General features: G+C 28.2%; 2 protein-coding genes and 1 pseudogene across 2 annotated transcripts; all 3 read left to right on the top strand.

The window, feature by feature from the left end:
- On the top strand, positions 1–4,132 carry LOC108761752 (odorant receptor 4-like; annotated as a pseudogene).
- A 4,403-nt stretch (positions 4,133–8,535) lies between these two features.
- LOC108761751 (odorant receptor 4) lies at positions 8,536–16,919 on the top strand. Its single transcript, XM_018508465.1, has 7 exons — positions 8,536–8,631; positions 10,069–10,475; positions 14,699–14,798; positions 15,566–15,667; positions 15,853–16,011; positions 16,577–16,657; positions 16,720–16,919. The coding sequence occupies exons 1-6, from the start codon at positions 8,536–8,538 to the stop codon at positions 16,649–16,651; spliced, it is 939 nt and encodes a 312-aa protein (XP_018363967.1). The 3' UTR covers positions 16,652–16,657; positions 16,720–16,919.
- Positions 16,920–24,249: 7,330 nt separating this feature from the next.
- On the top strand, positions 24,250–26,517 carry LOC108761750 (uncharacterized). Its single transcript, XM_018508464.1, has 4 exons — positions 24,250–24,474; positions 25,378–25,479; positions 25,550–25,708; positions 26,441–26,517. The coding sequence occupies exons 1-4, from the start codon at positions 24,250–24,252 to the stop codon at positions 26,507–26,509; spliced, it is 555 nt and encodes a 184-aa protein (XP_018363966.1). The 3' UTR covers positions 26,510–26,517.
- The last annotated feature ends 506 nt before the right edge of the window (positions 26,518–27,023 follow it).

Raw genomic sequence — 27,023 nt, 5'->3', positions numbered from 1 at the left:
ATGTGTTTCGGACCATTATTGTTGCCTCAACCTTTTCCAATCGAAGTTGAGTATCCATTCGATGTGAACAAACAACCACTGCGAACTATTATTTACTTGCATCATATGATGGCTATATACCAAACTTGTGAGCAAGTATGTAGCAACGTCTTCATAGCTTTTCTGTTTTGGTTCACAGTAGCAAGATTCGAGATTCTATCTCATAAATTTCAGAAAATTACAAGCATCTCAGAATTCATAATTTGTATACAGCTGCATCAACGACTATTACGGTAATATGTAAATTATGTAATGCAAAATGCCGCATAATATCTTTTTTAAAAATAATTATATATATTCAATACAAATAAGCAAAGAAGACTATATATTTGATCAAAACGAGTCCTGATACCTGATAATATTTTTGTGTGAATTTTACAATTTCCAGTTCAAGCACACTAGGAACCTGTCAGTTTTAAAACACAGTCTTAAACTGAAACTGGATTACGAAATATCACAAATTAAATTGATAAATAATTTAATATTATATTGATACTAATTATCAGGCATTAATACCAGCCTTGAGCGAATGTGGCCTTATTCGCTTAATTGTATTGGACATCTTTCAACTGATTTTCACTTATAAATATTAGCTTTTGTAGCTAATTTTTTGGCTGATACTTTTAGCTGATATAAGTTGCTTTCCATTTACACCGATTCTCAGATAATTCTCACTTGTGACGTCATAACTCAGTTGAATGCGCGTTCCTTTTACATTCCGACAAGTGAGATTTAATTGAGTTTTTGCCTATAATCTGCACAAGATCGAGACCGTGTGCTTTAGCGAGTCTCGTAAGCTCATTTTAAAAGTCAGGTTCGAACCTGTGTTATCTGTGATAACTTTTTACCAAACTAAGCAAATAATGACGTCATTAATCTGAGTATGAAATACTCAGCTCACTTCAGACTCAGTTCCACTTGTGTGCAAATGGAAAGCAACTATTATACGGCAAAAACTTCTTTAAACTTGTGTATTCATATTTTTATTTTTTATTAAACACATTATTATAATTAATTTGATAATAGTATATATGAAAGTAAAATTAATAAAAAAACTGGTAGTAATTAACAACTAATTACAGATATGCAAAAGATGTTACTACGACAGTTCGATATATGGCGTTGTCAACGATAGGGTTAAATACCGTAGTAATAGTATTTAGCGGTCTTACTTTTTTGAGCGTGAGTCATTTTTGTTCCATCTTTTCATTGCACATACTTGTTACATAATATTAAACACACACATTTGAGTAAATATCTTAAATATTTTAATTAAAAATATCAGAAGTTTATGGGAGAATTCCGTTTGCCTACAAATCGATTGCCTACAGTATTGTTTGCCTATACATCACTTTTACTGACAATTCATTTGCACTAAAAATTATTGCCTAAAGCTTGATTGCCTACACGCACTTTTGCGCACAAGTAAAAATTTCAGAAACCAAGTCAGATTTGCTTATATGTATTATTGCCTACAGCTCGATTGCCTAATGTGCCATTCTCTGCTTTAAAAACACAGATATTTTAAAACACAAATTTTTTGTTTAAGAAACACGAATTCACTGCGTCAAAACACAAATTCTCTGCTTTAAAAATACAAATTATTTGCTTACTTAACCTAACTTTAATTTCATAACTGTGCGCAGAAGTGCTTATACGCAATTGAGCTATAGGCAATTGATTTATAGGCAAAAGGATCCATCTTGAAGCATGTAAACTTTCAGTCACACAATCTAATATTTATGTAGTTAGTATTATGAAATTTATATAAATTGATACGATCTAGGCATTACATAATTTACTAAACAAAAAATTAAAAGTTATTTTATTAATTTAGAATTGTATAGACATCGTTGGCCAATTGTTTTCTTTCTGTCACAAATATAATTTAAATTTTGTATTACTTATATTAAAATTTTATCTTGTACAGAAACAACCATTAACTGTAAAAACCCAATTTTTGCATTGCCGCATCTGCACTTGTAGAAGTTTTTATCTGCGCATGGCCAGCTGATTATTTATTACGTACGGTAAGGCATATCAACCACATATAAAAAGAGTTTAGATTAAAATAACATAAAAATCAAAATTGCAATAAATAAAAAATAAAAAATAAAAATATAAAATGTATAAATTTTAGATTAAATATAATATATAGATATACACGACTTTTTTTAATATAATTGATGTGATCACATTTTCATCTTGTAAAAAAAAATAAACATTATATTAATGACTGTGTCTTTATTCTGGGTAAAATTTTTTATAATGTTTTGTTTATTTTAATATTTTAGAGCAATGACATTGGCTATGCTGGATATGAATCGTCGTGGTACAGTAAAGATATATCTTTACAGAAAAATTTGTTACATACTGTGTCGAGATGTCAAACTCCTATAACTCTAACTGTGCCATGTCTGCTACCGACTCTTTCACTTAAATATTATGCTTCTGTAAGTCATATCTTAAATTTGAATATTCACAGAAGTTATTTTCAGTGGTTTAATTAAAATTCAATAATCTTATGTATATAATAATTCATAAAGAAGATTGTTAAAGAAATGTCGATATTCGCTCCCAAGTATAAAGTAGATTAAGGTAGTCGGCGATCTTTACATATGTACAATTGTAGCTAAAATAATGGTTTTGCAATTATTAACGTACATATATAGCGTGTGTTATTTTTTATTATCTTTAAGTCATCCAGCAATGTTTCCGTTCCTTTTCGGAAAAACCAGAGGGAATCAAGGGAGAATGAAATAGATTCATCGGAAGCCACCATTTCCAATTCATCGTTAGAGTGAGTAGGAGGTATGGTAGAAGCGTGATGGAACATACATATGTCGCACACACTAGTATTATACTGCATTAGTACTGTGTGTATGTACATGTATGTACATACACACATATACGCATTTGCGAAAGTGCACTATAAATGGCGGAACCAATCAGAAAAGAGAACACTACCTGCTCCATTCTCTCTTGATTCTATCTGAGAAAAATCATTATTTCCTGTTATTCATCCTAAATAATGATTTTTCATGGTTCATTTATTTCACACTTAGCGGCGAAAATCGAGATTTTTTAACACTCTCCTATATTATTCTTTTTCTAAACATAATAATTCCTCATGTCTGTATATAAACTTAAAATATTAGGCTGTCCCATAAGTTTCTTTTGTTTTAGTAATATATAAAAAAATATACAATAATTTTTGTGTTATATGAGAATTTATTGAATTATATATGATCTATTACCTTTCTCCATCTCTCCGGAAGCCTCATGATGTCATCTTCCCAAAATTTCTTAAGTTTGTTAGCAAAATATTGATCAAGGTGCATTTTTATATCATTTATTGAATTAAATCTTTTACCATGGAAAGAATTTTTTAATGAAAGAAATAAATAATAATATAATAAAGACACATGGGGCCTCCCAGTGAGAAACGATAATGAAGTCGATGTCAAATCGACATCTGGCCGTTTTCTAGCAAAGTGAAACGATCAATTCGACGAAATATTGTTGCTAATTAAATAAACTGAAGGAAACGATTGCTAGAAAACGGCCAGAATTAGCGAACAGACGAGGCGTCGCTTTCCGTCACGAACGCCAGGCCCCATTATTGTGTCTTTAGCCGTCAGAAATAAATTATTATCATTTGACTAGGATGTTCTACCTCATCCTCCACACTCTCCGGATATTGGCCCTTCCAATTATTATATTTATTTCTTTCGTTAAAAAATTCTCTCCGTGATAAAAGATTTAAGATGAAAAAGATGAAGAAAGGTAATAGATCAGAATCATATATAATTCAATAAATTCTCATATAACACAAATTATTGTATATCTCTTACCAATTACTAAAACGAAAGAAACTTATACAACCTAATAAGTAAAAGTAGATTAAAATATTATTTGACGATTAAAATGTTCGTGTAGGTTCACAATGATTTACAATTATTATTATACATTACTAATATACTTAAAATAATAAAAATTATATATTTGCATGTGACAGTTTTTATCAACTACGTTTTCCTATTTGACAACATTTCGAGCAGTAATGACTAAGAAAGACAGCCTGCAAATATAATCTATTGTATGTATTATACTTTTCTAATGTGAAGAAAATTGATGAACTAAAACTGTAAATATTTTAAATCATAGGGTAAGAAGAGCGATTATTCCGTCAGTTTCAACTTTAAAGTAATGTGCAAATTTACGACGACAACAAATACCTTTTTGTAGTAACGTGCTTACAGTTACGTTATATAATCATTGTTCCTTGAGAGCACAAGCACAATCTTTAAATATTTAATAAGTTGCACAAAAATATAAACATCATCGCGACAAACGGACCAAAAAGTCTCACTCTATCTTGTCTGTAACACAAAGTTAAAAATTTATAATAAGATTAATAATAAAAAAATATTTATAAACGATAAAATTAGCGTCACTTTTTGTTTCTCATTACATTACTCAATATCTATAATTTATATAATTTATATAAACGCATAAACAGAATATTATTACAAAATAATATTAAACCCGTTTCTTTTTTGGAGTAAAATTTCACTCGAAAAGAGTGAAAATTGTCACTCTTTTTTAAGAAGTAAAATATTTTTACTCTTCTCCAAAAATGGCTGTATTCTCTTGGAGAAAAATTTCACTCCAAAAAATTTAGAGAGCACAAATTTATTAATGTTTATATTTTTCCGATGAGATAGAATACATATTTTATAAATGTTATATCGCACTAAATTAAAAAGAAATATTTGTTAATTGCTTTATATAATTAAAAAAAGAGACTCTATTATATATATATATATATACAATATATATATACAATATATAGGATGTCGAATACGGTAGGATCTAAATCGAATCCTGGTCGGAATAATAGTTTTCGCAATAAATTCTCTACAATTTTAAGGTGCTCGTTAGTACATTCAGTATTATTAAATTGCTTTTCAATTTAATTTGTAATATTACGTATTATAATTTCAGTTTAGAACCGTGTTTCAAAACCGAAGACAATAATTGGTGCACAGTTTGCTCGAAGTGGAAATTGTAAATTCGTGTAAAAATATTGTTAGGGGCATCAAGATTCACTTTGATCAAATATGGCCTTCCTCGATTACTTGTATTGAACATTTCTCGATCAATTTTTACTTACAAATATAAATTAAAAAATTTTGGTATTAGAATATCAGAGGGAATAATAATGATAATGCGTGAAATAATGTATAATGTATTATAAAGAGGCCGTTATCGATGAAAATTCAATACGTTGATATAATATTTAGTGGACTGTCAGTGTTATTCATATACACGTGGCCAGTGGAACATTTAATTTATATAGTAAGTTTAATTATAACAGAAAGAACTGCTACATTTTGATTAATCAATTATAATAAATCAACATTATTATCCAATTAATCCAATATTGTTTCTATAGAGTAATGAGATTGGACAGGCAGTCTATACGGAATGATAACAACAGTCACTCTAAGGAAGACTCTATATAGATAGGTATGTTAAAGGCTCAAAAACCAATAATTATCTCAGTATCATGTACTATGTCCGCAGTATCTATAAATACCGTGTATCGGTAAGGAACTAAATTTTAATATGCTGTGACATTAAACATGCATAGCAGCCACTAGTATAATATAATCATTATTATTGTACATACAAAATTACAATGCATGAAAGCATTTCACTGTATGACACAAACAATTAATATTACATTAAAAAAAGTAAGTTGCCTGGATACACATCATAATATTATATAATTCAATACATATATATTATTTGGAATAAACTAATATTTTAGTTGAAATAATTCATTATAAAGATATTACGAATGTGTTCCAGTATTGGTCAACTATATTTTCCTATTTCATGATGCTGCGAGTAACCATGCAAAATGTTTGAGACAGAATGAGCAAAAACACGTGCTGCTGATAAAATTGAAAAGTATGCAAGCAACTATATTAAATTGCAAAAAGTCAATTTTTATTTTATTGTTACACCGATTACCACACGACATAAATGACACAATAAATTCGAAAAACTCACCAAAACTTTATGTAATAGTGTACAATAAGTTAAAAACTTTAGAAGATATTCATATTTTCTTATCTTGATGTCTTTTTTTATCATTTTGTTCCTTAATATAAAAAAAAATAAGTAAACACAAAATTAAAAAATAAGATTATTATAAACATTAGATTATAACTGCATTTATAAATTCAAAAATATCAATCAGTTCTTATTTCTATTGTAACTCCAAATCTAGATCAGAATATTATGAACAAAATAAGGAAGAACTTCTTATCGTGGCCATTGTCAAAGAATGCTAGTAAATTCAGGTAACACCCTTCAAAATCTTATGCTCTTTGTTCTGTATGAATGCAGCGATATTAAGCATTCTAAGTGACTCTATACAAATCCCTCTGAAGATAACACTACGCGTGCTGCAATATGACCGATTGTAAGTAAGAAATACAAATCCATAGCGATATCAGACCGGCTTTTGATAAAACATTCTCAATCTATTTTATTCAATTCTAGAAGAATGTTCAAGAAATATTAATGAGTTAAATATATCATTGATTAACATTATATACTATTCTACAAATAACTTTTTTTTCACTTCTGTTTATCCGGAGCAAGATTACACCTTCACAAAAATTACATTATCTTTTGAAAACCATGAATGTAATTATTTCAGTCATCAATTTTATTCATTTAATTATAGCACAGGTATAAACTACATACCAGCTAAAAAATCGAATTAAACTTTAGTACTTGATTTCGGAATGGAGCGTAATTTCGAGTGAGCGGAACCATACGAGAAAAAGTTTTACCAACGGTAAGTAGATGGATACGTAATGTTTTACGCAAACTCTCTCTCCACAGCGGCAGTTTTTCTCGGTGCATGTAAAACGATGACTGTGCTACTGATAGCAGCCGATCAGATCTTTCCAACAAATGCAAAAAATATTCTTTTGACGTGAAATATGGACCAGTGAAAAAACTATTATCTTTTTGCATCGTTTCATCACAGTGCTTTTCCTTCATTAGTCTCTGCAACTTTCTTCTTCTTATATGTCACGGCACATTTCGAAATCCTGTCATAATTTCATACGGTCATCAACATCTATAAAATCGTATGTACACAAATGAAATTATTGAAATAATAGGAAAATGCATTTTATCATTTATCAAAATTAATAATTATCACTTTCTAATAAAGAAATAATTATTTTTATTTGACGTATATTTTTTTGGAATACATCTAACACTTTATACATTTATTTTCTGTTTCATGTTAAAGTTATTTTATACATAACATATTATTCGTTATTTTTCTAATAAAATTATGTCATGCTTTTCATTAAGTTGCATTAATTGTTTTCTTAATTTCTGTTAAAATTAATTTGACATAAAGTTAACTTAATTCTATCACGTTACAAGCTGCACCTTTTTCATTATAATTATATTCAATATCAATTAAATAAACACTACAGTTAATTTTTTGTCACGCATTATTTCAAGATTATAAGAAAGTCTTTATTAAATATAGATATATAATGAAGACCATCGTTTGTAATAAAAAGGTATTACTTTTAATACACACAGATATTCTTTTAAATACGGCACAACATAAAATATTTTAGGATTAATGTAAAATTTACATTATTAACCTTATACGCATTTGTGCTTCTAAATTTTCTATTTCACTTATCATATAACACGCGTTATACAAGATGTAAATTCAACGTTTAGTCAATACTTCAGAAAATGCAAAAAATACTGAAAAATTGTACCTACGTTGCGTTCATTTATATTTTAAAGCAAAATGTACTTTTCTCCGGCAGAGTGATGCGTGCTATAATGAACTATAATGAACTATAATAAGGAACTATAATGTGGCAGAAATTATGAGAGAAAAATGGAAATAATGAAATGTAGGAGGGATGTATACGTTTAACAAAAAATCATTGTATAAATCAATATATACATCTCTCCTGTATTTTATTATTTCTTTTCCTCTCTCATAATTTTTGCCACATTATAGTTCCGCACGCATCGCTCTGCCGGAGAAAAGTACATTTTGCTTTAAAATATAAATGAATGTAACGTAGGTATAATTTAAGTATTTAATATCACGCGATTTTTCTTTCCTCGTATTCTTGAGGTATGTTATTTTTAACACTTTAGTCGAGTGAGAATCGCAATAAAATTCGTTATTTTCTATTTCTAATACACCACGACATTATTAGTGTTATTATGACAGGAACATTGACGCTAGAAAAGGTTATTGCCTTCTTAAAAGTAGATCTGACGTTTGCATGTTGTTGGCCACTTCCGATGAAGGCCACAAAATTTCAAAAGATTCGTGACAAGATATTTCGATTATTATGTTGTTTAAATGGCATCATAATGTCAATATCATTAATATATACATTAAGCAAGAAGTATGATAACATGATTCTTGCGATGAAAGTGGGCTGTGAGTTGAGCGCCACTTGGCAAATTCCAATACAAATTACATTATTCACACTTCAAAGTGACCGTTTGCACGTAAGAAACACAATGTGTTTTTGAATTTATTGTTATTTCGATTTATTTGTATCGTAGATAAAAAGACATAATATAAATCTATAAAAATTAAATTTAAATATTACGTAATGTAGAGATTTAAATTTGTACGATATAACTTACAAATTTTTCAATTGTATTATAGTTGTGACAGTTTCTAAGAAAATTAAAAAAACTTATTTAAATAAAATTTTCTTTTTTTATTTCAATCTTTTACGATAAATAATTTTAATATTATTGGCATTTAAAACAATTTAATATCAATTGCGTGAATATATATATACTATATATAATTTATATATACATAAAGAAAATATATGCATGTATATTATTTATTATACATACACGACTTTTTAAAATTTTATTTATTTGGGTTCTGAAAAATAAAAAAAGAATACATTTTTTAAACTTTGCACAAATATCGAGTAATTCAACATACATGCCATGACAATAAATATAAAATTATCTATCGCTAAGAACTAAGGCATTAGATTATCTGAGATCTCACAAAATCTTGACCATTTTTCCAGAACTTCTGATCTACTATTATTTTTCATACTAAAATACATATTATGATATTAAATGCCTCTCAATACAAGAAACGGTAAATGTTCACTTTAGGGGAGACCTCTTCGATGACCTCGGCTTTCACATATGTTGTTAAGGTCACGACTTCCAACAGCTTTTAGCCGTCGCTCGTTATTCGTTAAAAAGTTATTAAGAAGAAAAGTTAAAAATATGATATTTCTTTTTACTACATAGAACACAAATTTTCTGGATAAAAGTTTACCTTTACACAGCTCGTCCCAAATGACTTTTCACCGACCTCGATGTTGACCTTGACCTTCAAGGAGATCACCCCTAAAGTAAACTGCAGCATTTTTCAGTTTTTTCGAATTGATTAACAAAGTAATTTTATCATTTTTCAAATTTTATAAACTACAAATACAAATTTCTCATTAAAACCTTCACTTAATTAATTCTATTATCACTTTTATTGTACAATTTATAAACTTTTTCTTACACCTGTGTTTATTTTGTTTCAAAATTAAAAAAAACTATTTAACAAAATTAACATGTCTTAATGATCGCACTTAAAAAAGAATTTATTTTTAAATAACTTTTTTTAAACTCTTTCATTAATATCGTGAAAAAATATACAAGCAGTGATATACATTTAGTACTAATATTTTATACTATATAGTATATGTTATACAATACGAAACAGTTCAAATTGAACTATTATATTATACTTATATTATATATTTGTGCAAAATTTAATTTGCCAAAAACTTAAAAAATTATAATTAAAAATATATTTAGGAAATACTGCCATTTTGATAAATAGATTTAGCTGGTATATAAATAAACACCTTTTGCTGATTCTGTTATTAATAAGAAATTACATAATATATGCAGATCATAATATACGAAATGGAAGATTATATTCAGCAAGCAAAATCAGAAGAGAGAAATATATTTCAACGATATATAAACAAATGTAAATTATTTTACGGTACGACAATATGTTTTATGACCACGACAGCTATAATAATGTGGTTCGGACCATTATTGTTGCCTCAACCCTTTCCAATCGAAGTTGAGTATCCATTCGATGTGAATAAACAACCACTAAGAACTATTATTTACTTGCATCATATAATGGCTGTATACCAAAGTCGTACGCAAGTATGTAGCAACATCTTCATAGCTCTTCTGCTTTGGTTCACAGCAGCAAGATTCGAGATTCTATCCCATAAATTTCAGAAAAGTACAAGCACCTCAGAATTCATAATCTGTATACAGTTGCATCAACGACTATTACGGTAATATATAGATTATGTAATACAACGCCGCATAACATCTTTAAAAATAATTATATACTTGTATATAGAGGTGTTGCTAATGATAAAATTATCGATAATTATCGATATACTTTATGATATGTCGATAACATAAATTATCGATAATATCGATTAGATATCGATAAGTAAAGATAAATTATGATGAAAATATTATCTGCTCGACAGTTCTTATTGCTAGACAATTATGATACTTTCAACTGATAAGAATAAATCTAATTAAATAACAGAAATCCTTATATATTTGTGGTCAAAGCAGATCTTAATGCTTAAGTATTTCCATGTGAATTACTTATTTGATCGTGCAAACCGCACGCCAAAATTTTTTTGTCTTGGAACACAATTATAAGCAGAACCAGAGTTATAATATTATTTATTAAATTGATAAGCAATTTAATATCTTTTGATACTAATGATTCACACGGAAGCATTAAGATCCGCTTTGATCGAGTATATAGTAGTTTTTATTAAATCTGTCTTACTGTTAATTTAATTTACTTGATGAACTCACCAATAACTGAAATCGGAATAGTAATATCATGAATTATATTAATAATTAATTTAATAATGATAAATTAAATCTTTTTCATTACTTTTTCGTAATGTTAAAGTAAGATATTAGATTACACAAAATTGCATTATTTAGTAATCAATATTATAATTGCAAAAATTAATATTAAAACTTCAAATTCTAAACTAGCCTCTATACAACAAGCTTTTCTTTATATCAAACTTATATCTAATAAATATTCAATAATTTTTTAGAATAACATTTTTATTTTTTAATATAAGCTTATCTTTAGGTAATTAAATTATAATTTACAAATAAAAATTTCATTAAAAATTTTATTAATCATTATTTTTATATAAACATTATTACACTGAATCAAAATACTGTTACATGTTTTTAATGATTTTAACGCAGTGGAGATTGCGAATATCTAAGGAAAAAATTAATTAGAGCCGGCGATTGTTTATCAATTATAGAAATGTTTATTAAAAGAATATTAACTTTAAACTACAATGATTAACATTTGTATACTATTAACATAAACTATAATTTTAAATAAAAAACAAAATTGATTCGGTATTACCTCACATGACGGTGGATAATTCCCGACGGTAAGTTTTGTGTTTTATTTAAAATTATAGTTTGTATTGATAATATATATGAATGTTAATTGCTGCATAGTTAAAGATAAATAACTGAAGTATCTTTTGAATAAAGACTTTTATTAATTAATAAAAATGATTGACAGCTTTACTTAATTTTTCGCTTAGGAGTCCGCTATTCTTCCACTCTTCCCTACAATATAAAAAAAATGATTGTAGGTACTTACATCCCAAAGTAATTCATAGAAAATGTAATCCACTTACATGGTGGACGACAGAGGGAATGACAAATTACCTAAACCTGGAGCAAATTGCATTACAATATGTATACCTACCAGCTACATCAGTCCCCAGTGAAAAAGTTTTTTTTCAAAAGCTGGACAAATTCTTTCAGATGGAAGAACGCGACTGCAACCGAAGCATATAAATATGCTTACTGTTTTGAGTATTAATGAAGATAAAGATTAAGAGTAATTTGAAAAAAAAGTTTAATTAATCTTCAGTTTTTCAAATAAGGTTAATTATATGGAGAGTTGAGAAGTAACTCGTTATTGTAACGCCGTTACTTTTTTCATTAGTTTTTTTTCAGTAACAATCGTTACTACCTTGTCTTTAATGGTAACGGTAACGTTGTTATATTTTGCAGTAACAATAACAATTTAGTCGTTACTTTTTTCGTTACTTTAATCTTTATTGGACGGGTCGGATTGGATTATATGTCAATTTCGCTGGCGCTGAAAGATATTTCGCTTTTGTGTTCCCAAAAGTGTACTTCTAGTAACCCAAGTTGTGTCATTGTTATAACAAATGAGCGAAATATACTTAAAATTTTTTTAAATACTTGTGTGAGTATACAAATATATATTTACAATTTAACAGTGTAGGTATCATGTATAATAAAAGGTTATTACTTGCAATAAATATAATTATAAAATGTTTACTTTCTCATTTTTATTTCATAAAAAATGTTTTATGTACCTATATATTTTATCTCTCAAACTGCATTCCGGTAATTAGTATCAGTGTTAAAAATCAGTAATTCACATTACATACATACTAAGGATTTTCAATACTGGAAGTGAATCTTGGAATATATTCTTAATAATGACATTAAAGCTTAAAAACAATATTTAATTTAAATTCGATAATTGTTAAGTTTAGCTCCCGACGGTTATTTCCGCCAGATTCGGTCATTTTTTTGTGCAAAAACGCGTCGAATGAACCTAATCAACATCAACAACAAGCATATGAAGGAGTTAACTCAACAATTTTTTGAAAAGTAACAAAAAAGTAACGATTTATTTTCAAATAACGGTAACGCATTATTTTTTAAAATGAGTAATTAGTAAAATGAATAACGGTAACGAATTATTTTTAACAAAAAGTAACTGTAACGGTAACGTGTTATTTTTTAAGGTAACATTCCCAACTCTGATTATATGTTCTAGGTTAATTACATGTACAAAAATTGTTCCTATTTTTCAAATGAATAAATATTATTTAATCATTATTGTATTTAACTTTTTTTACATAGCTATTTTTAGTTTATTATATCACAACTATTCTTATTTTCAGTATAATAAAAATATGTAATGTGTACAAAGTGTTATTCTTTAACATACTCATCTTGCGTTAAATTAACACAAAGATTTGAATGGACCGTTTGAGACATGTGAAATGTGTTAACATAAACTTTTTCTAACTGCGTAATAAACTTATTTTTCTCAACATTGGTGACAAATCAAGTGAAACTATTAAAAAAACATATAAATAGGTTTGAAACTGTCGATATCTTAACAATATTATCGATAAATTTAAATTAATCGATAAATTATCGATTACTTATCGATAATCGATAATAGCATCTCTACTTGCATAGGGTAGAGTCATTCTAGTGAGAGTCAGGACACAAAAACGGAAGGACGCCATGTTTCAGTCTTATTGAAAATAGCTAATAATTAAATTCTTATTCTTCTTTAATAAATGACACCTGCATTCGGAAAAATAAGAAGGATCAATACGGCCAAAATTAGACTAGCGATAATTATTTTAAGATAATTTACTCAAATCGAAGCGAAAAAATGTCTGCCTATAAAAATCGCTCTCATCTGTTCACTTACATTCACTAAAACATTAACAAACATGGTGGCACCAATCACGAAGAGCTTATGTCTCGACTCTTACTAGAGTGACTCTAGTATAGGTATTCAACACAAATGAGCGAAGAAGACTACATATTTGATCAAAGCGAGTTTTGGTGTCTAATAGTATATTTTGCATGAATTTTACAATTTCCAATTCAAGCAAACTATAAGGAACTGTCAGTTTTAAAATACAGTCTTAAACTGAAACTGGATTACGGAATATCATAAATTGAATTGATAAATGATATAATATTACTGATATCAATTATTAGATACCCGCCTTAACCGAATATGGTCTTCTTCGCTTAATTGTATTGAACATTTCTCAACTGATTTTCATTTAAGAATATTAGCTATTTTAGTTAATTTTTGACTGATATTTTTAGCTGATATTATAAGACCAAAACATCTCTTTAAACTAATATACACGCAAAAAAAGGACTTAATAATATCAGCTAAATATCAGTTGCTGGTTCAAACTTTGATGTTATTACTAATAAAAGTTGGCTGTTGAAGATAAAATACATTTGCTGCCAACGTCCAACTATATTAGTTAAAATTAAAAGCGTACTTAACATGAGTAGCTAAGTAAGTGGCAGCTATTCCTTATTATCTTAGCCGCGTAACCTTCATTCGCAATTGTTTCTGGGATGCTGCCGATTGCCGTTTTATTCTAACAAAGAATATTTTTCGCTGCAGCACCTAAATTTCAGCGGATAATAAATTGAGCTTTGGTAGCAACGACATTAGCTGTCCCTATTATAGCGACACATTTTAACTGCCATAGATATATTTTAGCTGTGTAGACTAATCTTTTCTCTGCGTGTGTATTACTTTTTATTAACCAACGCATAATTACAATTAATTCTATAATAATGTACATAATAAAATTAATTAAAAAAACTGGTAGTAATTAACAGCTAATTACAGATATGCAAAAAATGTTACTATAACAGTTCGATATATAGTATTGACATCGATAGGATTCAGTACCATAGCAGTGGTATTTAGTGGCCTTACTTTTTTGAGCGTGAGTCATTTCTCCATCTTTTCCTTGCATATACTTGTTACATAATATTAAATTCATTTGTTTGCGTAAATACCTTAAAAATCTTAATTAAAAATAGTAGAAGCATATGAGAAGATCCCGTTTGTCTATAAATGCATCGTTTGACATTACTTTTGCCAACAGTTTGCACACAAAAATTATTACCTACAGATCCATTACCTATCACTTATGCGTACAAATAAAAATTTCAGAAACGAAGTCATATTTATCTACATGTATTATTGCCTACAGCTCGGTTGTCTACAAGCACTTCTGCACACAAATATAAAATTATAAAGGTTAAGTAAGAAAATAATTTGTATTTTTAAAGCAAAGAATTTATGTTTTTAAAGCAGATAATTTGTGTTTTAAAACAGAATTTGTGTTTTTAAAGCAGAGAACAGCACATGTAGGCAATCGAGCTGTAAACAATAATTTTTGTGTGTAAACGAACTTTCGGCAAAAGTAATATAGGCAAATTATACTGTAGGCAATCGAATTGTTAGCAAAAGAAGTTATCTCGAAGCATATAAACTTTAAGTTATATAAACACATCTAATATTTATGTAATTAGCATTATGAAAATTAGATAAATAGACGCGACTTTTAGACATTACATAATTTACTAAAAAAAAAATTAAAAATTATTTTATTAATTTAGAATTGTAGACATTGTGACCAATTTTTTTCTTAATATCAAATATAATCTAAATTTTGTATTACTCATATTAAAATATTATCTTGCACAGCAACAACCATTAGCTATAAAAACCCAATTTTTGGCCATTGCCACATCCGCACTTATAGAGGTTTTTATCTGCGCATGGCCAGCTGATTATTTATTTCGCACGGTAAGGCATAGCAACCACATAAAACATAAGAAAAGGCATAAAAAGGATTTATATTAAAATAAAATGGAAATCAAAATTGGAATAAATTAAAAATATAAATATAAAATATGTATAAATTTTAGAATAAATATATAGATAACACATGATTTCTTTTAATATAATTGATCCTTATTTTAATATTTCAGAGCAATGACATTGGTTATGCTGGATATGAATCGTCATGGTACGGTAAAGATATATCATTACAGAAGAATTTGTTACATACTGTGTCGAGATGTCAATATCCTGTAACTCTAACTGTGCCATGTCTACTACCAACTCTTTCACTTAATTATTATGCTTCTGTAAGTCATATCTTAAATTAGAATATTCACAGGAGTTATTCTCAGTGGTTTAATTAAAATTCAATAATCTTGTATATAATAATTCATAAAGAAGATTGTTAAAGAAATGTCGATATTCGCTCCCAAGTATGAAGTAGATTAAGGTACTCGGCAATCTTTACATGTATAATTCTAGCTAGAATAATTATTTTGCAATTATTAACGTATACATACATATATTAGTTTTCTCATATTATTTTTTATTATTTTTAAGTCATTCTAGCAATGTTTCCATCCCTTCTCGGAAAAATTATTATTATTTCCTGTCATTCATAATTCCAAACAATGATTTTTCAAGATCCATTTATTTTACACTTGGTAGCAAAAATCAGCAATTTTTAACATCTTTCTTTATTATTATCTTTTTAAACATAATAGTTTATTATGTCTATATATAAGTTTAAAATAAATCATAATCAAAACATTATTTCATAATTAAAATGTTCGTGTAGGTTTATAATAATTTATCATTATTATACATTACTGATACTTAAAATAATCAAAATTATATATTTACTTGTGACAGTATTTATCAACTACGTTTTCCTATTTGACAACATTTCGAGCAATGCTTGCTGAGAAAGATGGACTGCAAACGTAATCTATTGTATGTATTATACTTTTCTAATGTAAAGAAAATTGATGAACTAAAGCTGTAAAAATTTTTAGGCGCGATTATTCCGTCAGATTCAACTTTAAAATAATGTGCAAATTACGACGGTAAACAATTTCTCTTTGCAGTGACGTGCTCACATCTACATTATATAATCATGATTGCTCCTTGAGAGCACAATCTTTAAACGTTTAATATGTGCTGATCAGAAATATAAACATCGCGAAAAATGAACGGAAAAGCCCTACTCTATCCTACCTGCATTTGTGTCTGTAACACGAAATTAAAAATTAATAATAAAATTAATAAAAAAGAAATATTTGCAATTGATAGAATTAGTGTCACTTTATGTTCTATATTACGTTATTCAATATCTATAATTTAAATAATTTATAAATGCATAAATAAAAAATTATTACAAAAAAATATTAATTTTATTTCTTTTTTGGAGTAAAATTTCACTCCTTTGGAATGCTCGTACTTTATGATATATTGCAAACGATACTACGTTAGATTTGAAATACTTCAAAATATTTCATGTGCTTATATATAATTATGTATAATAGCCTACACATTTATAATATACTTATACGGGTATTTGAGTAACGATAAAACTCTTGCATAAGGGTAAAGCGGAATAAACTGAGTCGAAAATTCCTCTACCATTTTGCAATTTTCGCAATAGTTAACAAGATATTAATTACTAAAAATTGCCGAATATATTAGTCTGTGCTATTTAACATAAAGTTAACTTAATTTTATCATGTTACAAGCTGCATCTTTTTCACACATTACAATTATATTCAATATCAACTAAACAAAGACTATAAAGTTAATTTTTTACCACGTATTATTTCAAGATTAAAAGAAAGTTTTTATTTAACATAGGTATATAATAAAGACCATCGTTTATAATAAAAATTATTTTTTATACACACAGAGATTCTTTAGATACAACATAAAATATTTTTCTATTAATATAAGGTTTACATTAATAACCTTAGATGTATTTGCTTCTAAATTTTCTATTTCATAACACGCGTTATACATATATGATGTAATTATTTCAATGTTTAGTCAATAATACTTCAGAAAGCGCAAAAAATACTGACCTACGTTTAACAAAAAATCAATATATACAATCCTACTGTATTTTATTATTTCCTTTCCTCTCTCATAATTTCTGCCACATTATAGTTCCGCACGCATCGCTCTGCCGAAGGAAAGTACATTTTGCTTTAAAATATAAATGAATGCAACGTAACTGTAATTTAAGTGTTTAATATCTCGCTGTTCTTCCTCGAATTCTTGAGGAACGTTATTTATAACACTTTAGTCGAGCGAGAATCGTAATAAAGTACGTTATTTTCTATCTCTAATACACCACGACATTATTATTGCTATCATGACACTAGAAAAGATTATTGCCTTAAAAGTAGATCTGACGTTTGCATGTTGTTGGCCACTTCCGATGAAGGCTACAAAATTTCAAAAAATTCGTAACATGATATTACGGTTGTTATAATATTATGAAAATTAAATAAATAGACACGACTTAGGCTTTACATAATTTACTAAAAAAAAAATTATTATTTTATTAATTTAGAATTATAGACATTGAGACCAATTTTGTTCTTTCTATCACAAATATAATCTAAATTTTGTATTACTTATATTAAAATATTATCTTACACAGAAACAACCATTCACTATAAAAACCCAATTTTTCACTTCTGTTTATCCGGAGCAAGATTGCATCTTCACAAAAATTACATTATCTTATACTTTTGAAAATCATGAATGTAATTTTTTCAGTCGATTTTATTTATTTAATTATAGCACAGGTATAAACTACATACCAGCTAAAAAATCGAATTAAACTTTAGTACTCGATTTCGGAAATGAAGCGTAATTTCGAGTGAGCGGAACCATACGAGAAAAAGTTTTACCAACGGTAAGTAAACGGGTACGTAATGTTTTACGCAAACTCCACAGCGACAGTTTTTCTCGGTGCATGTAAAACGATGACTGTCTTACTGATAGCAGCCGATCAGATCTTTCCAACAGATGCAAAAAATATTCTTTAAGTTTAGTCACAATTTCGATTATTTTAAAAAACGGGAAATGGTTCATTGTGTACAAGAGGTATTACACAATGAACCATGCTATTTTTAATAATGAACTACATGTTTTATCTGCGAATTGTTGGGATTATTTTAGTTTTGCTATATTTTAAAATGTTTATTTATAAAATAGGTAATTATAAGGTGGTGAGGATTCACAAGGCCGACTACCGCGTTTTTCTTTCGTTTTGAGTGAAAACGCGTCAAATGAGTATATTTTTATTGAGATTTTAGATGGGAGGAGGGGCCCTATCCTAAATAATTATTACAATGGATTATTATTTTGAAGGTTATCATAAAAAAGGTTATGTGGTCTACAATGTACCATGTTCATTGTTTACTACGTCAAAATGATTCATTTTAGACCACCTAACCTTTTCCACGATAACTTCCTAAATAATGTAGTAAAATAATGTAACAGAAAAAGTTCCTTACACAATAATAAAGCCAAGTGTGCACACAAAACTATTGCACAATGAAAAAAATGATAAATGTAACAACAAAAACATAAAAAATACTTAAAACTTACAAAAAAAATTTACTTTGCAACCCAAAATTCTTAAAATATGACATTACATGGCCGTCCTTGGCGCGATCTGCCAGTCGACTGAGAAGTCAAGGAGGGATTCAAATGCGAGTTTCTGCATGATAGCAGCACAATCTAATAAAGTCGCATTTACGAAATATCGCAATGGTTCATAGTGTACTACTGGTTGGACTACCTACCCTACTCAATACTGCACTCTCTTATTGCAGTTTTTATATATATTTTTGATTATAAATATTTTACTTTCGCAAACACTAAATGCTAAATATGGCGTTTTCAGGAAAAAAAAAATAAAAATGTTGATATACGTGGAAGATTATACATTTATGAAATATTCCGACTGTATTTTCATACACTAAGAGAAAAATGTTTTGTATTTGTAACTATAATTGTATATTACTATAATTATGATTATTACTGCTACAATAATAATAACAGTAACTATGTATATAATTCTAGCAATAAATTGGTATATAGTTCGCAACCTAAAATGACTATAATTATAGTTATTATAACCATAAAATAGTTGAAATTATCATAAGAATGATTCAAGTGACTATAATTTTATAGTTATACAATCATATTTTTAATGGTTGTCCCAAAATAACTATAAAATTATAGTCACTTGAATCATTTATATGGTAATTTCAACTATTTTATGTGGTTATAATAACTATAATTATAGTCATTTTAGATTGCCAACTATATACATTCGTATAAAATATTTTATTTTTAAACATTTTTAATTATATTATTATATTAACTATATTAATTATATCAACTATATTATTCTAAAATTTTTATTTAGAAGAGGATTTCGTTTACCCACAAAATAATTGCTTACAACTTCGTATATACACACGTATTGCACACAGCGCATTGTATACATGACGTATGGCGTATTGTACACAACACATTGCACACACGATTACATCACGTACCTACGTGACCGTGTGTTGCACACACGTCCATGCTGCTTACGTGCACATTGTAAATTCTCTTCATGTGGGAAGTTGTAAACCCATATCGAATCATAGAATGGACCTCGTTTTGTACCGGGCAATGTGATGGATCTCAAATCTAACCCATGTAAAACCGCACTTCGAATAAAAAGTTGAAAATCTTGCATATAAAATACCGCACAATTATAAACGTTCTTTATTACAATGTGCATGTATACGAGATAATCATGTGCATAATCCGATCATATGCGCGACACAGTCATGTGTGCAACATGGTTATGTGCATTCAAAACTGCAGTAAGGAATCGTTTTGTTAACGGAATCTCCCCGATTCACTGTCCGATCTTTTTTAATCGAATGTTCTTGGAAATTTTTCCGAATACTGACTCATATAATAATTTTAAATTCCAACGTGGAGTTAAAGAAACGCAGTATTATCCTCATAATGGATTTATTGTACCCACCTATAGCCTACATTGCACTATCCATCTATTTCCTTAATATGAAACATCAAATCTTCCCTTTTCTCAAAATTATATACAAAGGTCTCGAGCGTGAAATCCTTATTTCCAATACAGGGTATCATTTCAGTGAAACATATGTTACTTTCTGAACACCTACTTCCTATCGCAGACAGGATATACACCTATAAAATTACTATGTAGAGTACAATGAAGAACGCTACTGCGCGTTGAAAGTCTATAAGTTAAAACTGTTTTACTGAAGTCTGTATAGCAATATATAAAACTACATTATATAGAATAATAAACAGATTAAGTAATATAGTATAGAGTTTCTCGGTAATATGTGAATAGATACATGTTGTATCCGGGAAATCTTTTTTTAATCAACCTCTTACCTACTGATATTTAGAATGTCTAAACACCCTAAATACGTAACATTTTTTAAAAATTATACAGAAATCTTACTATGCATACATATTTTTTTTAAAGCTTTTATAGGTAGAGAACGTTACTCCTTATTCAAACACGCAACCTAGCCGTTTTTCACATACATCGTATTATCACGTCATGATAATTTTATTTACGTATACCCCACGCGAAACGGAAAAACGCAAGAATACATGTTCTCCTACAGTAACTCCCCTTTACAATAACACCCTTTCATCATATTATTGCAAATACATGGAAGGTATCCATTACGCAACGGCTCGCAAAAGAGTTTCCATTTCCTATAATATCAACTTGCAATACATTTATAACATACGTAGCATACTTCAGTCATGCGAAGAAAAGTGATGCTAAAAGAAGTGGTTTCTGTCGTGAAGTTAAGTGTGTTCACAACTTGGTGTTGGCCCTTGCCACAAGATGCGACAAAATTTAAAATGTTTTGTATGACATTATATCATTATTTGATAATAATTGTAACGACAGGTCTACAATTACCATTGATATACGGTATCATAAATCATCTTGATGATCCTCCTGCGTTAGTGAACCAAGTTGTTATATTAAGTGGCATCACTCACTCGTCTCTTAACTTTATTTTTTATTCAACTCATTATCATCATATACAGGTAATTAATATTTAACGTTAAAAAATTTACGTACAAATTAATTAAAAATTCACATTTTAATACTACATTCTATATGTATCAATTATGTCAAGTAATTATTGCAGATTGCTACTATGGAAATAGTAAATTTTTGCAACGTAATGAAACCTCATGAAGAAGTTGTGATTCAACGATACATTGACAAATGTATTGTATTTCATGGTATATCTTTGGTTACTTTCTACTGGTGTGCATTCGTAACTATTGTATTAATACCTCCTTTAATGCATCAACCATTTCCATCATTGGCCGAATATCCATTTGATGTATCTTATCAACCAGTAAAAACAATAATTTTTATACAACAATCTATGGTCGGAATAATAGTAGCAGGACAACTAAGTTTGAATGTTTATATGGCAATGTTGCTTTGGTTTGCATCCGCAAGATTTGAGATATTGACTGAAGAATTAAAAAAAACTACAAATGTCTATCAGTTGTTTGAATGTATTAAAAAACATCAAAAGTTACTGATGTAAATATTACAAACATTATCTTACGTAAGAATAATCTAGTTAGAAAGATTTAAATAATCCTGTCGTATGCATTTATTCAGTTACGCAAAGGAAGTTTCAAATGCAGCTTGTCCTTTCGCATTTACAACTATATGTTGTAGCACGATTAGCTTAATAATAGTCTGTCTTTTGCTCATTAGTGTAAGTATATGTAATATTATAAAAATACATTATTTTTTATACTTGAATATATTTTCTTCTAAATTTGTACATAAATCAGGGCTCACCAGGGCTGAATAAAATGCTTTTCAAATTCCATTTAAAACACTAATTGTAAAATACTTTTAAAAAGTGTATTTAAAATGCATAGATTTTTCGAATCCATTTTAAATGTAAAATGGATAAATAGATATTTTAAATAGTTTTCAAATGCAAAATGATTTTTCCTGCCTTAGCAAAAAAAAAATTTTTATAAAAAAAGTACAAAAAAACTATATAGATTAAGACAAGATCTTAGAAATTTTTTAATTTTCGTAGTGGGACTACGATAAAGTGAGGTTTGTTTATCTCAGAAATCCATAGTTTTTCGTAGATATTTGTAGCGAAATATAGAGTAACGTTGTTTGAGAGCGGAGGATTTCTTGGTTTTTCAAACAAACAAGGCTACTCTACGTCCCACTACGAATATCTACGAAAAACTAAGAATTTCTAAGATCTTGTTTCAATCTATGTAGTTTTTCGTAAAAACTTTTCGCCAGGGTGGTATACGTTTTTTAAAAGTATTTTACGTTTGAAATCTATTTTTAACGGAATTCGAAGTCCTAATTACAGTATTATAAATAAAGTATTTGTGACGAAAATATTTAAAATTTTTTAATATTTATATGATTTGGAAATGGGACCGTTTTATACTTGAATAAATCAAATTAATACTAGAAGCGTCGGTTACGGTCAAAATTAGATGTTAAGAGTAATATACAATACATTTTTAGAAATCCATATAGTATTTACATAAACCTGAAACATTCATATTTTTAATTAAGATTTGATATTTATGGACTATCTGGAATTAATTTTCTTTTTACAGTTTAATTTGCAGTTTGTTTAAATATTCATAAAAATCTTTGGCCAATCATGAGACTTGGTCCTTCTTATACATCAATGATTCTAGAGAAAATTTATGAAAATATAGAAAAACCATTTGGCATTTATCTATTTTATAAATAGTTAAATGATAGACATGATTCTATTTCAAATGTAAAATGAAAATGATTTTCCAAAAACCATTTAAAATGGAAAATGCAAAATGCCACTTCCATTTTAAATACATATTTAAAATGGAACTATTTTAAATATTACCCAGCCCTGGGAGTCACGGTAGTATCTCGGCGCTAAGCAATCGCAGCAACACTACCGTGTTCCTTTACATGAGACCGCAAGTTGCGGGGGACTGAGGTGTATAAATATCATGGTCATCAAATATTCTTGAAAAATCAAAGATGATTTAGAGATTATGGTACATATACACAATTTTATCGTATCCTTCCATCGTATCCTTCATCATAATATTTTTATGTACAGTACCGCTCAAAATTGTATCACCTTTCGATTTTTTGAGCATAATTTTTGTCAAAGTGAATCGAGTGCGCTCAAATTTTTACAGTAGACACTTGGTGGCAGGTGTACCTTGTATGTAAAGTATGATGAGATTTGACAATGTATACCGTGATTTTTTAATTTTTTACTAATTTTCTCAAAATCGCATTATACTTTCTTTACTTTTTATGATACAGCCGTAGTTTTTACCGTCATGACCTAACTGTAGTAGTTAGATTCACCGTTTTTCATCACAATAAATACTCGTAGTGTTCAAGATATAAATGAGCGACAACAGAAAACCATCGTAAAAAGCCACAAACAAGGATGGACGTACAGAAGAAGCTCGCTCAGCAATTTGACATCTCGAAATCAATAGACCAAGTTAGCGTTGAAAAGTCTAGCGAAGCTATGTTAAGGAGAAGAAGAATGGCTGACCACATTACACTACTTTTCTTGTCGATCGCAACATCCTTCGCATGCAGCAACTCACATCGTACGACGCTGGGCATTGATGAGAAAATATCAACTTCAGAACAATCTGATCCGTCCGTACATATCATACGCCATCGCCTGCAAGCAGGAAGAATGTGTAAACGGCGACCCATGAAGAAATCATTCATTGCCACAAAGAATTTGAAGGCGCGAGTGGAGTGAGCCAAAGCACACCTCAACTAGACAACTCAGCAATGATCTGACGTCTTCTGGAACGACAAATCAATGTTATACCATCATTATCAAACAACATGAACTTATTTTTGTTACTCTGTATGATCTGTACGGACGGATCAGATTATTCTGAAGTCGATATTTTTTCATCAATGCCCGGCGTCGTACGATGTGAGTTGCTGTAAGATATGCAAAGAATGTTGCGATCGACAAAAAAAGTAGTGTAATGTGGTCAGCCATTCTTTTTCTCCTTAGCATAGCTTCGCTAGACTTTTCAACGCTTAAGAACTTGATCTATTGATTTGGAGATGCCAAATTGCTAAGTGAGCTTCTTCTGTATGTCCATCCTTGTTTATGGCTCTTTACGATGGCTTTCTGTTGTCATTCATTTATATCTTGAACACCACGAGTATTTGTCATGATGTAAAACGGTGAATCTAACTACTACAGGTCATGACGGTAAAAACTACGACTGTATCATGAAAAGTAAAGAAAGTACAATAATGTGATTTTAGGAAAATTAGTAAAAAATTAAAAAATCACGTATACATTGTCAAATCTCATTATACTTTACATACAAGGTACACCTGCCACCAAGTGTCTACTGTAAAAATTTGAGCACATTCGATTCACTTTGATAAAAGTTATGTTCAAAAAATCGAAAAGTAATATAATTTTGAGCGGTACTGTACTTATGTAAAAAGGAAGGCATTACCATTACCTCAAAAAATTTAGTGTATAAGAGCATTAACATGAAATGATGTGTCAATCAATTTTTTTAAACAGCATCAACCTACAGCAATAATACTCCAGTTTTCATTCGTGGGTATAACAGGTATAGCAGAAGTATTTTTGTATACTTGGCCAGCAGAACATTTGATGTATATGGTAAATAACTTATTATCTTTTGTTATAATATAATTAACTTTATTTTAAAAAATGTTTATTATGTAACTAGAGTAAAGACGTCGCACAAACAGCGTTTTATATGCTCAAAGACATTCATTTAATTGAAGTATGGAAATGTTTGCAAATTATTATAATGAGAAGTCAAAAACCAATAATAGTGTCAATACCTTGCTTTCTGCCCGAATTATCTCTCAGTTACTTTACATCGGTAAGATCAAGTTCTAAGTTAATTTAAAAAATTGATTAAGTTTGATAATACATTATTTATATTAATTATTTGACATTATTACATAATTCTCTCCCTCTCTCTCGCTCTTTCTTTATGTATATGTATATATAAATATATATATATATATATATATACATATATATTTGAGACAATTTTCGTGTACCGATAGTATGACTACACTAAGTCGAAAACTCTTCTATCATTTTGTAATTTTCGCAATAGTTAACAAGATATTAATTTCTGAACCCGCACAAACAAACATCGCTGCTGAAACGGTAAATCTCTTACCTTACTACATGTCCGCGCTTATAAGCCATTCTTCAAAAAATAATATTTTATTACCATTGCGAAAATTACAAAATGGTAGAGAACTTTTCGATTCAATTTAATTCATTCTACCTGATCACAAGAGATAATGCGATTATTATCGGACAACCTGTATATGTATATATGTATGTATATTATATATATATATATATATACATACATAAATGTATATTTGTATTAAATGTATAATTTATATTTATATAAAATTATATATGTATATATTAATATATTACATATATTTTAATTATGCTTTTAAAAATTAATTTTTAATTTAATAATCATATAAATATCATTTTTTATATATTATCTTTATATTTTATAAAAAATTCACTTTTTTTATTAACGCAAATGCAATTTAACTATATTTATTATTATATGTTGCAGTATCTTTCAACTATACTCTCTTATTTTACAACCTTGCGAGTAATGATGGACGATGATAATAATAATTAAATATAAACACAATCGAAATACTTGCTTTAAACCATTAACGTTTGCACAAAACAAAGCTTTTGTAGTTATATTGTATAGTATAGTTACACTAAAATATATAAATATGATATTTCAAAAAATTGTATTATTTGATTAAAAAATAATAATAAATTAAAATTATTGTTATTGATCATAGTAGTTATCATAGAATTAATAATAAATATTACTTTAGAAATTATCGCACTATTTGATAGATGGTTTGATGTAGTATTTACCGCATTTCAATTGTCACTACTTGCTATTATTTTGAAAACAATAAAAATTGAAAATATATTATAATTCTATATTATAAAAATTAACACTACAATAATAATTTTGACATATAATTTCTTGAGTAAAATACTAGAAGTAGCATTAATTTTTTTAACAAATTAGTTTTACAATTATTACTGAAAAGAAGTTCATCGATAATTTACTTTAATTTTCCTTTGATCTCATTCTTGTACTACAATAATTCACACAGTTAATCATAAAA

This window comes from Trachymyrmex cornetzi, unplaced genomic scaffold (assembly GCF_001594075.2).
Source record: "Trachymyrmex cornetzi isolate Tcor2-1 unplaced genomic scaffold, Tcor1.1 scaffold262, whole genome shotgun sequence".
NCBI lineage: Eukaryota > Metazoa > Arthropoda > Insecta > Hymenoptera > Formicidae > Trachymyrmex > Trachymyrmex cornetzi.
The sequence above is the reverse complement of the archived record's forward strand: the minus strand, read 5'-3'. Positions and strand labels throughout refer to the sequence as shown.

Coding starts and splice junctions, on each gene's coding strand:
- LOC108761751 (XM_018508465.1), top strand. CDS start 8,536: ATGATTCTTGCGATGAAAGTGGGCTGTGAGTTGAGCGCCACTTGGCAA. Junction 10,476..14,698: donor TTGCATCAACGACTATTACG/GTAATATATAGA, acceptor AGCTAATTACAG/ATATGCAAAAAATGTTACTA. Junction 16,012..16,576: donor CACTTAATTATTATGCTTCT/GTAAGTCATATC, acceptor TACTTGTGACAG/TATTTATCAACTACGTTTTC.
- LOC108761750 (XM_018508464.1), top strand. CDS start 24,250: ATGGACGTACAGAAGAAGCTCGCTCAGCAATTTGACATCTCGAAATCA. Junction 24,475..25,377: donor CAGAACAATCTGATCCGTCC/GTACATATCATA, acceptor TTTTTTAAACAG/CATCAACCTACAGCAATAAT. Junction 25,480..25,549: donor CAGAACATTTGATGTATATG/GTAAATAACTTA, acceptor TTATGTAACTAG/AGTAAAGACGTCGCACAAAC.